This window comes from Homalodisca vitripennis, chromosome 3, assembly GCF_021130785.1.
Source record: "Homalodisca vitripennis isolate AUS2020 chromosome 3, UT_GWSS_2.1, whole genome shotgun sequence".
Taxonomy (NCBI): Eukaryota; Metazoa; Arthropoda; class Insecta; order Hemiptera; family Cicadellidae; genus Homalodisca; species Homalodisca vitripennis.
In genome coordinates, this window is record NC_060209.1 from 28,337,045 (window position 1) to 28,351,753 (window position 14,709).

General features: G+C 32.1%; 1 protein-coding gene across 1 annotated transcript; it reads right to left on the bottom strand.

Annotated features, from left to right (window-relative positions):
- Window positions 1–311: 311 nt before the first annotated feature.
- Window positions 312–10,656, bottom strand: LOC124356730 (eukaryotic translation initiation factor 3 subunit F). The gene is made up of 5 exons (XM_046807910.1): window positions 10,427–10,656; window positions 7,710–7,780; window positions 6,638–6,855; window positions 3,972–4,317; window positions 312–452 (listed from the first exon to the last, which is right to left on the bottom strand). The coding sequence occupies exons 1-5, from the start codon at window positions 10,533–10,535 to the stop codon at window positions 366–368; spliced, it is 831 nt and encodes a 276-aa protein (XP_046663866.1). The 5' UTR covers window positions 10,536–10,656; the 3' UTR covers window positions 312–365.
- Window positions 10,657–14,709: the final 4,053 nt, after the last annotated feature.

Consider the following 14,709-nt stretch of genomic DNA (forward strand, 5'->3'; position numbering starts at 1 on the left):
GATCCTAAAATGAACCAATATAGTAAAAGTCAAAACTCACTTTCAAAACTATGTTTAAATCTAACTCTATCAGGTGTAATAAATACAAAACCAATAGAGTCAAAATTGCCAATGTAATATTCTACTTTAAAATGATATTGTCTAAATTCCATAAATAACTACAGATAATAGCTGATAAGAAACTTAAAGCTTAATGAGGTGTTTTAATACTCCAATTAAATGAAACTCTCTATAAACACCACCACACATCCCAAAATGTATTAAAACTATTTTAGAAGGTAACAAAACCAAAATGTAATAAAAAAAATCAATGATACATATAATGACAAATTTAATTCCAAAATATTTACACCATACATATACTTTTAAACTGATGTCAGAAGAGTCAGCTTCTCATTCAACTGTAGTTGGGTTTTTGTCAGTTGACAAAGGGTGATGACCATCAACAAATCCTAAACAAAAAAATAAACATTTATTAAACAAGAGATAAAATATGTTATAAATTAACAACAAATATATTTAACTCCTGTTTGAATATGCATGCTTTACTCAAATGTAAAAATAATTAATCATAAATAATTTGTATGTGTCAGCTTGTGTTGAATTTATTATTACGAGATTTATAGACTGGTAAGCAAAATTACTTAATTTAAGTTCAATGGACAGTTGTCTAAGAATTATACGTCACTACTTGCATACCCTGCCATAAATAAAACAGTTTCAGATGAAATAAAAAGTAGCCTCTTTGAATTGTCACTTCTGTAAGACAAAAACACCGGAACTCTGACTCTGTAGTCAATGGATCTAATAAAACGAATTTTACTTTAAATTAAATTGAACCAAATTTCACATACAAGTCTTTTACTAACTAAAAATTGTAGCTGCACATTTCATGTTAAAAAATACATTCAGCAGACAAAATTCTTGATAATTATTGTAACATTTCTGCAGATATGCTACTGAAGCTGTTTGATTTAATTATGTTTATGTTAAATTAGAAGACTTTTCAAAAGACAGTTTCAAGTGCAATACTAATTAAAATGAAAAACTATAGACAATATTCTTTATTTGCAATTTCTTTAAGAAATACAATGGTGTCAACATGTGGTAATCTTGCTTGACAATTTTATGTATATATTTATTTATTAATTTTGTGTAATGTTTTGTCATCTTATAAAAGGTCAAAAAACTCCTTGGTCGAGTATAAGGGTCGCTCCACTAGCCAGTTCTGAAGTTTATTTTTTAACTGGTTTCCTCTCTTGTCCTTAAGGTTTTGTGGCAATGAGTTGATGATTTTGCGGCCAATGTATGAAGGTTTTTTGCTAAATGTTGTTGTGTGGTGAACTGTTTTGATAATGTACATAAACAACATTTGAAGCAGAAAAAAAGGAAAAAAAACACTATAATTACAAATAATATAGTTCCAAGAGGAAGTTCCCCTTGTTTATTTGTATCCCTAATACAACAATTTTGAATAATTATTCTCAATTTAATTTATTTGTTACAATTCATTCTAAATATCTCCTTATTTTTCCTTTAAACATTTATAATTAACGGTTTGTTATTAATTTTAATTGTATAGTTATATTTAATTAGAAAGTTATCTCATTCATTTTATTTATTAAGAAACTATTTCTATTTAAATTAATTCCTACTACTAATTTGTATACATTAAAAAATAAAGGTTTTTTATTTAAAAGTTGTACTCCATTTATGTTAGCTTAAATTAAAGATTTAGTGCCATAAATTATGTATCTTCTTCTTTGGAGGTGAGCCCATATTACGTACTTCATAAAATAAGGCTTTGCCTATATTTTTTTCTGTTATTGCTCCTTAAAAAAGTATTTTGGATTCAAATTCTGAATTCTATTTTGCTGAAGATCCGAATATTATTTTATATTTCCTTTACTTTGATGTTTACTATATATGTTGGTAAGATCTTTAATCTTTGTATTTTATCTAGAATTTTAAATAAAACCAAATTATAAACAAGTGATTTCTTTAAATTTTGAATGCTTAATAAGTGAAGTATCAAATCAAAATATTGAATTTGAAGAATTTTGGGTACATGTGCATTATACCAATCACACTTTCTTTTTCTATGTTTTTGGTTACAGATAATAAAAACGTTTGTAGCCGTAATTAAAGAAACTTATATTGAACTTAGAATAAATATTTTGTAATTTTACTGTTATGTTGGTTTGTCTAATACGAACGGGCGACCCATTGTGTCAGCGTGGTATTCAAGTTGGGAATTAAGCCTCGGGTGGGGTGGTTGGCCTTCTGGTAGGTTAGGACGGAGCATGTGCTTGACAGTTAGGTTAGGAAAGTATTTTGTTTTTTTATATCAAGAAAAATATATTTGCTCTGCACAGGATGGGTTAAATATGACTATGAAAAAGTAAGAATAGGTCGGGTAAAATATGTGTATGGTCGATTACTAGGCGTGGGGGTCAATTATTGTTAGGTTTATGTAACTTAAAAAACAAAAACATAAAATTGTAATGTAATACTAAATTACTGTATTTTGTACACACACACATATACAGGGAGCGGCAAAATGACCTGACGGTTTTCGCTGCCGCGCTGTCAAGCAAGTGAGTGGTGGGGGGTGGTGGGGATAGGGGCGTGGCAGAGCCTACGTGCGGACATTTTTAGTAGCCATGGAGCGGTGGACGGCTGAGCACTGCGCGTTCGTTGTGGAAGCATTTTTTTAAAGTGGCCATAGTGTTGTTGCTGTTCAGCGGCAGTTCCACAGACGTTTTAATGTGGCTCCAAGAGGGAAAGTGCCAACTCGAAACACCATTTTGCTGTGGGTGGGTAACTTTAGAGCTACCGGTTCAGCTTTAAAACGAAAATCAACAGGCCATCCAAGGTCAGCCCGAACGCCAGAGAACGTCAAGAGAGTGAGAGAAGCTGTGGAAGCCAGTCCTCGGCGGCCTGCACGTAAACAAGCTGCAGCTCTGCAGATGTCTGACCGCTCGGTAAGAAGAATATTAAGGTACGACCTGCACTTTCATCCGTACAAAATGGCTATCGTGCAACAGTTGAAGCCCAGTGATTATGCAAAACGCATTGAATTTTCAGAGCAAATGATTGATTTGCTTACAGATGAAAAAATTCTCATTATGAGCGACGAAGCTCATTTTTATTTGAATGGTTATGTTAATAAGCAGAATTTCCGATATTGGTCAGAAAACAATCCAGAAGAACTGCATGAACGATCTCTTCACAGTCCCAAGGTCACTGTGTGGTGTGGCATAACAAAAAATTGTGTTATAGGCCCATACTTTTTTGAAGAGAACGGTCTAACTGTAACCGTCAATTCACAACGATACCTGACTATGTTGACAAACTTCCTGATCCCCGAAATACGCATAAATCGTTTCAACCGCCACAGAATTTTGTTCCAGCAGGATGGGGCAACTGCCCACATAGCCAATGTGGTAATAAACTTCTTAAGAAGCAAGTTTCGTGGCCGAGTCATCTCGCGTTTCGGGGACATTGCGTGGCCACCTCGCTCCCCGGATCTCAGCATCTGTGACTTCTTCTTGTGGGGCCTGCTGAAATCTAGAGTATACACAAACAAACCCCGCACATTGGATGAACTGAAGGAAACCATACGCCAAGAAATAGCCAACCTCTCTCCTGAAATGTTAGGGAAAGTGTTTGACAATTTCAGTGCAAGATTGGAAGAATGCATCGCCAAAGACGGACATCATTTGAAAGACATTATATTCAAATCTTAAAACGGATCAACTCGTCCTTTTTTGGTTATTTTTATAAATGTTCATAAATACCAATCTGAAATCTGCAATAAAACACTTTGTACCACTTTAAACGTTTGAGTTGTTTACATTATAAAACCGTCAGATCATTTTGCCGCTCCCTGTACATAAAATTTTCATATAATTTGGTGCTATTAATAAGTTCTGTATTTATTTCAAAATTATAAATATAAATTAACTTACTTTAATGTTTGAGTTGAACATGTGTTCAAACTGTTCTGGAGTCATGGTTGGCACACTATGTACCATGTCCAAAAGGGCTCTGCCAACAGCATTGTCAGGCTGTTTGCGATCAGCCAGTACATCATCCACATACGCAAGCACATGATCCAACAGGCCGGTCAGCTTGCTAGCTGCTTCTCCAATCAGAGCCAGATCGGTCATGGGCTTAACGTTCTTCTTGGTGCCGACACCCAACGTCTTCTGGCACAGCTTGATGCCAACCACTTCTGGTTCGTAACATAGGACATCAACTGGCACTGGAGTAAACATGCTGCCAGATTTTCCCCCTGGCACACCGATTGATACACTACAAAAGTTAGAAAATACCAATAAATTAAATTAAAATGATTTATTACAGAGAGAAAACTACATAAAAATTCCTGATAAGCCTCCATCAAATAAGGTTTAAAATAAATCCACCAGTTTCTCTTAATCAATTGGGCAAAGAGATTCCAATTTCTCCTGGCAAAAAAGAATTAAGGACTGAAAAAAGGTGTAAATCCTAAATAAATCAGAATTATAATTTTAAAATTTTGCATTCATAGAAAAATGTGACATTAATCTTGTTAGGGATTTATAGTAATACAAACATTTGATTAAGTGGTAACATCAAGATCAAAGAATGAGTGCTGTCTACCAAAGTAACATGAATATGAATTTATATAGGATAGATAGATATAAATATGTAAAGTACATTCTTGAACCATCTGGGTCAGTGAAAAACGGACAATAAAGCCAATCAGAAGAAAATAAAATGTATCACATTCCCAATCATACTTTCAAAATTCCACACTGACTTTAAGAAATTGTCTGTATAATCATACAAAGTTACTGTAACAGTGTCATTTATAACTTAGGAACATACATTGGTACCATTTTTATGTCAATAAAAATAAAATAATTTCATATAATGCACTATAATATAACACATTCTCCCACATATATAACTTTTTTGCGATCCTCTTCAAGTTTATGCAACAATTATGTTAAAAATATCATATTAGAAATTATTTTGATTTGTAAAGTTGATATAATGATTTTTTAGATTGAGAACATAAAACTTTGTAATGCCGTTGTTCAATATCTGTATGAATTGTAGTATACATATTGGGCATGAACTCATTAAAATCGGTTTCCTGCACCTCTTCCTCCACCAATCACAGGTGCAAAATATGTTCAATCAAACGAGCATTGCTCGTGGGAAATTTTAGTCAACTTAAGGACATCTGGAGAAATTTAAAAGCAAGAAACAAAAAATAAATTATATGTATAATACCAAAACCAAAAAACTAAATAAAAAATTAAACTACACAATCTTAAAAACATAAATAAGTCAAGATTACATAAAATAATGTAGCGCTTTGTGCGCCAAATTAACAAGAAACAGGTGAATTCCAGATGACAAAAAACGGGCATCTCAAACAATATTCTTGTGCATGAATCAGTCAGTACCCAATCTGCTGGAATCTCTCATTACTATTCATGACTCCTCAGTCATAAGTCTACACGACTTTGCTGATTATACATTGGACTGCAGTTAGGTGTCAGTTTTGGTTGGAACTGCAGGTTGTGTGTATTGGTGAAAGTTGTATCAAAACTGAGTATTTAACAAGTTGAGATACAACTTATGTTATTCTTTTGCATGTAATTGTTTATCTAATTTGTTTTGTTTTTATTTTCATATTCAATATAATTTACACCATTTTGTGAACAGGGAATAATATTGTTATATAATATATAACAGCCATAACTAATATCCCTCTACAACCTCCCGGGAGGTTGCGAGAACCTACCTAGCTCCTGAACAATACATACTGATAAAGAGTGTTGCTAAAATGAAAACTGTGAAAGAGAAGATGAAGTGATGGGAAATACTATTTCATAATTCCATTTTATTTGTGTACATGTAAAAAATACTTGAATATTTCACATTACATTTCTTTTATGTATGATTTTGTTTTCTTGGAGAAAGTATTTCAGAATACAATTATAACATGAAAAAAATTTCAAAATAATTGATTTATTGTAAAAAAAGTTGATTGTTATTATTCTAAAAAGTATGGTATAAAACTATTGTCATTATCAATGCAATTTTTTAATTTTTCATAATCATAGAGATTAGATATAGACCCGTATTTCAGCACTTGCTAGTCCATGCTCATGGACAGAGCGGCAAAATTTGGGTGGTTTATCTTGTATGTATATGGAAAAATACCTAAACACATTGTTTACTGTGGTTCTTGAACCGTTTCTTAAACCAGATTCAGTCTTAAGAATCTTGACCAACATTCTAAAATATACTGATGGTAAGGTTTTTAAGTGTCTTTACTATAATTTAGTCCTACTATAGAAACAGATGATTCTTTAGTTTCTATAAATTTTTGTTCAGTTCGGCTTACTTGCAGAACTGTTAGTATACTACATGTATGAGGCACAACCAACACAGTGGTTGAGTAAAGAACTGAAAGTATTGTAGCGATTTTACTATCAAGTACTTGAAACATTACTAGTAACATCTGTTCATAAAATTGTTGTGACATTAGTTAAAAAAAAATGAAATAGGTTTTTTGATACAAACTGGCCAAGAGCCTCATAATAAACCTTATAAAAATTGTTAGATAACTTACTTGAGATACGCTTTTATCCCCATATGACCACCACTGAGAGTGGTATCGAGTGTCATATGTACTGGGTTAGGACACTCCCGAGCGTAGTACTCATGAATGACTGAGGAATGACAAGTTACCTCATTACCAGTAGCCCACCAACCTACAATATTTTCCAGTTTATTTACTTTCATGTTCATTTCATATATGTCACTGGCATAGGTTAACTCTGCTTCTACCTGAAACAGTTAAAAACATTTGTAAATCTGTTTTTAAAAAAGAGGATATTTCAAAAGCAATTTCCAAATATAAATAAACTTAATTTATCGGTTTTGCAGAAATCGTGTAAATCAAGGAATCAGTGTTTCAAAATAGCCAAGTCATAGCAAGAACAGTTGGTAGACAGTAGTTATAAGATTATTATTATTAGATTAATGTCATCAGATTATTTTTGTTTGGGTTACAATAACTAATCTATATGCCATCATTTTCTAGATTTTGTCCATTTTGGCTGTTAGCTCTTAGCCAATAATAGACAGAATGCTCGCAAGATCAATGTAAAAACTCCTAGACATGGTACTGGGAAATGTAAATAACACAGATAAATCTAAAGCGACATTTATATGTGTGAGATATGATTCTGTACACTGAGAAACAAGACCATCCTTGCAATAACAATTCCCAAGTGACTGATTAACCCATTAGCCACTTAATATTCCTGCACCTAAACTCCTTGTACAAATCCTTAATAAGCTTCTATAGTATAACATGTGTTCATTTCCAGAATAATTTTGAAAAACTTTAATTTTTTTATAAATTTTTAAAGCAAGAACTTTTTTTAGTACAAAACACAGTTATGATCCATGATATTTGGTGTAGTTTTATACGAAATTTAAATCTTTATGTGGAAAATTTAATTTCATTCATTTATCTTTAATTTTTTCAATTTACATAGATTTATGTAAAATGTGATATTTGTGTTCTCTATTTTCTATGATTGAGGTAAGCTCTGGTATGTACCTACAATTCTATTTTTTTTTTACTTTATAATTAAGTAAATTTTTTATTAAATACTTATTTCTAGTTTAATTACCAGCTCCTCATGTTCTTTGTGTGGGACACAGAAGCAATTTGTAACTTCAACCACTCCTTTGTCAGCAGTACCTATAAAAATTAATATTTTAAGTTACACTAAAGTATGTACAGAGATTACAACCTTAAGTACTTAAGTACACTAATACTAAGTAATTTCTAAGAAGAGCTCCACTGAAGATGCATCTAAATGTATAATTAAAGAATTTGTAAAGTTACGATTTTAACCAAATCATTAAATTTGTTTTACTTGAGGAACATTTGTCACCACAAGGAGCTGATGGCCAGAGGCATTTGTATTCAAATGATGAAAAAGAGAAACAAGACCGAGAGCACAGAGAAAAGACGACAATCAAACTTCACCATAGAGGTAGAAACTGTTGCAAAAGTGACTACAAAGAGGTAAAAGTACCTAATTACTACTCTTTAAATTATCCTCACATGCAGTTGGGGCCCTACTCTGACGTCTAAAATTCATTGTACTTTTTTCAAGCTAATATTGGTACCTATCCCAATAATCTTCTCCACCAATGCCTATCACTTCTTAGCTTGATTCCTCAGTCCCCTACCTAAGACTATTTGAGATATATAACCTAAAATTTCAAACATATCAGTTATTGTGCAATTATGGATTACAACTGCCTAAGAATGTTTTTCTGAAAATGAAAACAAACTATTTTAACCCTTTGGAAACCAGTCTATATTACAAGAAGTAAACCAGATATACTGGGTTCAATTTTTATGGAATTTGTAGAATTTCGGGGAAAAGGCTGTATTTTGGGAACCACAAATCAAATCATTTACCTGTTTTTTTTTATATAAAATGAGCTACCAGAATATATCATTTACTCTCAAAAAGATATTAGTATGAATTTTTTAATACTTAAAATAAGTATTGTGGATTTGAAATTTTAGATAAAAATAGTTTCAAGCCACTCTTGGCCAGTGATAAAAAATGTTCAGGCATAAAGCCATATGTATTCTAACATTCAATATGTTTATATAAAACTACAAAAAGTATAACTCTCAAGAAAATTCTCACTTTTAAGAATATTAGCCTATATATTTATATACATTTTGTACAAAATCCTAAGTTCGTTTTTTTCCAACAATGGATGGATAAAATTGGGTTTATAATAACTAAACCAATTGTTTTCCAGATAGACCTACTCTAGTTCAGTACATGACTCCTTGTTCTTCAGGTAAATCAAATGAAAGACAGAAATAAGTAAAAACACAGCGTAAATAACACTATTTACAATATAAACACATCTTAACAACTGTCTGAATACTTTGTTATTATCCGGAGGCCCACTATTTTTTGGACGAGTTTTTCTTTTTCGGGACCAAAATAAACTTCATTATATGTTACTAGTACTTTCCTTGTTTCATAATGAATTGAAAAATACTCGATGAGTCATACTTCCTGTCCCCAAATTGCCTATAGGACGAGCAGCCCTTCAAGTAGGCCTAGACCCATGAATCACCGGTCAATGTCGAATAATTAATTGTTGTTCTTTAGGTTTTTGTTTTCACTGATTGTCATGTGCTTGATTTATTTATCATGTCATCATGAATAAATAAACTTAACTGAATTAATTAACTGACGAGGAAAGTTTTTTTATTGGCGGCAAGTGGTGGTGATGCATTCAACTCAATTCTCGCTGACACAGCTTCCTTTTGGTACACAGAATACAATGACCGTTCGTCGTAATGGCTTGTAAATTTCTGTTCATTTTAATACTGTAATTTATTATGGTATTAATGTTTTCCGATAAGGAAAAACTCGTCCAAAAATAGTGGCCTCCAGATGATACCAAAGTACCACTGTCTGTTTCCTTACTCTCAAGAAGCAGAAGCAGCGACTAGCGTGTATTCACGACCATTGAGGAAGCAGACAGAAAACATTGCATGTATACAGACATAGAATAAACAATCAAAAAGGCAAATACTATTTACAAAACTACTATATATTTGTTACTTTGGTTATCTATTTAGACTTTGTTGAAAAAGAAAATTATATCGAAATGTGTCATTGAATAAATGAAAAATATTTAATACAAAACTTCTGATATATCTGAAGTTCGCCATATTCGCTATTATTACCGTCTTCCGATACATCAGAAGTTGGTCTCCAAAGAGTTAAGAAACAAATAAAAGTGGTTTTAGATTGTTATAGCTAAAGTGGCTGATGTAAACATTATTCTCATCAACTAATAATTCAGGTAAAAGAAATAATGGGTGTAAAATTGAGTACTGTGAAGATTTTTTGAAAGTGTTTACAGCTGTTGATGTAGATTATTTAAGTTGATTGTTCAAAATAATTAATCAGTATTGATTCGATGGTTAGGATTAAGTAATACCAGGTCTGAGTATCATATCCTACCCAATATATATATATATATAATATATATATATATATATATATATATATATATATATATATATAAGCTTATTAAACTGCAGTCCTTTTAAGACTTAGAATACCAGTTAAACCATACCTAGCATGTTAAGGGAAATATCAGCAGATATAAGGTTAGGAATTGTAATGTATTGTTGTGATGTATTCTTGTGCTTTTATATAACCATATTAAATCAAAATTGGATAATATACTGAGTCGTTCGAAAATAACAATCGAATAACGAGTGTAGATCTTTTATTAGTGTCCCCGATTAGTACAAAATTTGGTATCAAACATAAGGTAACAACGTGCTTACCTAATAATGTTCCAATAACTCGATGTGCGTCAGCATTTCTTCTCTCGTAAGCATCAACTATTTGAAATAGAACGACAGGATGGACTCGAACAACTAAATTTAAAGCCATATTGAGAACTTTAGTGCTAGGTTTTCAACCTCAAAAAATCAACAGATCATAAACACAACTTCTGTCGACTTGAAGACCGACGTGATCGTTAATGTCAAAGATGTCGGCAATCGGCATAGGCAGTTAAAAAAAGAAACCCTAAATCATGGCCTTGGAACGTAGATACCATAGCAATATACATAGAGTATTAAAGAAAGAATATCGTTTTACGGTCAGTCCAATACCATTGATAGTTAAACAGAAAAAAATAATACTGTGGAAAGTCAATGTTGAAAGACGTTGCGAAGATTTTATTTCAGTCTGTATACTTTCACGTTGATTTTTTTTCTCTCACTCTGTTATGCCACATCAATTTGTCCTGGTGAGCAAAGAAAGGGCAATCAAGCTCCTTAGAAATTTCAAGCGAGATGTTGTTGTTAAAGTTAATGCCTCACTATCTGAAATGTCCATCTCTTCTGACAAGACTCCTGCAGAGCATAGTTTTCTGGCGGATTTGCGAAAACGATCGCATTGGAAAGGGTGAAACTGGGCTTACCATCAAGTTTTTTAACGGCACACCTAAGATTGTTCAAACGAAAAAAAAAAACGATTAAACTTCAACGGGAAATCCGTATATATGTATATGCACTCCTTTGATTCTATGGAAATGTATTTATTATTCATTTTCTAACTTTTCAGATATTTATATAAATTGTTATCCTTTCATAGATAATATTAATTCTGTTATCTGTTTTTCTTCTAAATATTTTATTTTTCTTTGTTGTTGACGGGTAACTTACGGATATTTGTTTTGATATCAATTAATTATGTGCTTGTTTGTAAAGTGACACGTAGCTCCTAGTCATTCATCAGTTTATGTATGTTAGCTACCACTTGTAAATTTTTCATTGTATATTTTTTTTATGTATTGGGGTTTTTCCCGTTAAAATAAATAAATAAATTTGCTCTGCCGGCTTCCGTGAAAACTGCGTATCATGTCTACTAATCCTGGTTGGACCTCCCTGGAATTTTAACTCGTGATCTTAGATAAACATTCGAGACTGTATCCATTAGTTGAACGAAAGAAGACCCCGTGAAGTAGTACCACTCTATCTCATCGGAAACTGAAGGCCCAAGTTTACCTTACGCACGGTACTAATTTCAAATTTTGTCAATGCCATATTATTATTACCAAAAACTATTAATCAGTAGAATTTGGTTGTAAACATTCTAATGCAACTAATAAAATTGTTTTAGGTTGTAATACATTATAATATACAACATCAATTTTCATACAATATGAAAGGTACTAATAAGTTAAGAAAACTGTCTGTGATTATCATAAACAAAGTTTTCAATCAATCTCATTAAACACGAATATTTATAGCAATGTGGATAAATCATGATAACAGATTGTAAGTAAACAACAAGATCGGTAAAGAACGTAAATAATGAAAAATATTCCCACCCTTCGGGAAGAAGTAGACAGATTTTGTGACAACTACAATATTATTTAATTTATTCTCTTGTAATTTACATGTACTCCATAATTTGAAAACCCTTCCAGACAAAAATATTGTTTATAGCAATAGTTTAGGAAAGGTTACAAGCACTTCGGAAACACATTTCTTTTTTCTCTAACTTCATAAAAAATGAAGTTGTTAATTTCTACCATAACGGCCATTTCTACCTATGAACGACTACCATATTGCAACGAAAGCTTATAACGAACTTAATATGTAATTTAACCGAGATATTTTCAAGTTAATTTTCGTATGAACGTTTTGAACTTATTTACATATAATCTATACGTTATTTTATACACTAATTGAGATACTAAAAACGTTTTAATTATAAAATATTTGGTAAATATGATGAGGATTACAGAACACTTGTTTTTGCTCAATGTACATAAAATAACAGAGTTGTGATTTAAGTTTGAACGGCTGTCATTATAAAACGAAATCGTGTGCCTAGCTGGTTCAAATTTTATTACCCAAGATGTTTTAAGACCAATTTTTGTATTTAGTTTTAAAAGCGTTTGAGCGTTATTGGAACATTAATCGTAATTCACAAGCCGCGTTATATGGCGAAGGTTATTGTAAACTACTTACATTAGTAACTAAAAAGTTGAATGTAACGACACATCAATTTACAACAATCACCTGGGTATGTGTGCGTGCACGAACGCGCGCGCGCGTGTTTGCATTCGTTATATTTGTCTAAATAAAAAAGCCTAATATTAATTTTAATAAATATTAAATCACAAACATTACTTGCTCCCCCGGGACTGAACACGGATCTCTGACTTGCCAGGTGAGTGCGCTATCACTACAACACACCAGCGTTTACTTTTGACGTGACAACGTCTTAAATTAGGTTGCGGCTCGGAGGTCACTCATGAAAAAGTGTAACGCCCCGGTAACGTTACGATGCCCGTCCAGTGGGTCCGCCGCACGGGAATCCGCACGGGATAAAGCATATAACTGTGGAGTCCGCCGCACGGGATAAAGCAGATAACTATGTTTATTCGTGAAAATGTGGAGTGCTTAGATTCGTCATTTACAACAACTACAACAATAAAGGTAAATAATTTGTACACTAATATTTCATTATCGTAAACTATGATTGATTGATTAATTTGTTAGATTGACACAAAAGTTTGAGAAACGAGTTTATAGGTTTATGTCATACTATTGACAAATGTTGATAGTGTTAAGTAAATTATTAGTTTAAATCACTCTGCAATCAATTCGTAATTCAGTCGATTTGAGAAGAAACAGCGCGTATTGCTAGTCAAACATTTAAAATAACAAATTATTAACTCTAACCTGTCATAACAGTGCGACCAAACAAACGAACTAAACCGACCAATCACCACGCACGCAGTTAGAATTTAACTGTGTTTAGCAAGAATTTCAAATTCCAATTTTAGTAAATGTTTTATTCAACTTTACCATTTACAATAACAAATTTTAATTAATTTCAAATTATGTACAATGTTTTAGTAAACAAAATATATTTCTATAGTTAAAAATTTGTTGCAATTCTTATTTTCATTCAATTCCTTGTTCCTATTGTGCAATTTAATAATATTCATATCAAATAAAATATTCTGCCGAGAAAAAGACGTTGTCACGTAAAATCTTCGCCCGCAAAACCGACTTTACAGGCAACCATAATCCTTTTTTACCATTCAATTTCTTTGTATTTGAACGTTTCTGTCACATTTGTGTTTAAAATAACCAAACTAACATGTTATTGGACATAAATGTGACAGAAACGGCCAAATACAAAATGACTGAATTTTTAAAATTAGAGCTTTGTGGTGTAGTGGTAACGCATTCGCCAAGCAAGTGAGTGATCCGGATTCAAGTTCCTTTGGAGCAAGTACTTTTTGTGATTCAATATTGAATGGAATTTTTATATATGTTCATAATTGTAAACAATAATGTGTCATATAAATATAGGTAGAGAAATCACTCGTTTAGCCGCTAGCCACTATTTTGTATTTTGTGTAAAAACTTATTATCTCGAAACTGGTTAAGCTAAAGAAACGAAATTTGCCACAATAAGATTGAATAGATAAGAGGAAAATGTATCCTCTATTTTTGTCTATTATAAATAGGGAACTCTGAAATAGAAATTTTCTCTCCAAGCAAATGGTTTAACCCCAATTGCTTTTCAAAAAACAGTTTGAAATCGAACCCGGGTAAAAACAAATTGCATTTGTATTCAAGCAAATCAAATGTAAACTAATTTCTCTGGAGTTCTTGATCATTGGAGAGTCTATAGTGTATATTTCCGAATAATCTGAACTTCTTGAGCGTCGTTGCAATGCACGTGTTTTTGTGTGTACATTTTGTTGTAATAAATTCATAATATTTTTGTTTGCAATAATTTGGATAGACTTGAACAACGTGATGTCCGTGCCAATCTGTGAGCAATCACAATTCAAAGCACATTGGGATTGTAGGAAACTGTAATTTCTGGCCTGCTTAATAATGGAGAGCAAAAACACTAATTTTTGGTAATTTAATATTCACTGATTTCGTTCTGCAAACAATATTTGTAGCTTTGGAAAAGAAAACAATAAAGATTGGTTCCTCGTTTTTCGATAGCTCATAAACTAGTAAAAAAGCCATAAAGTAGCAGTGGGGTGCACGAGGCAAATAGAAAAGGAAAGGAAGTTATT

Coding starts and splice junctions, on each gene's coding strand:
- LOC124356730 (XM_046807910.1), bottom strand. CDS start 10,535: ATGGCTTTAAATTTAGTTGTTCGAGTCCATCCTGTCGTTCTATTTCAA. Junction 7,781..10,426: donor AGTTATTGGAACATTATTAG/GTAAGCACGTTG, acceptor TAATTTTTATAG/GTACTGCTGACAAAGGAGTG. Junction 4,318..6,637: donor GGGATAAAAGCGTATCTCAA/GTAAGTTATCTA, acceptor TAACTTTTGTAG/TGTATCAATCGGTGTGCCAG.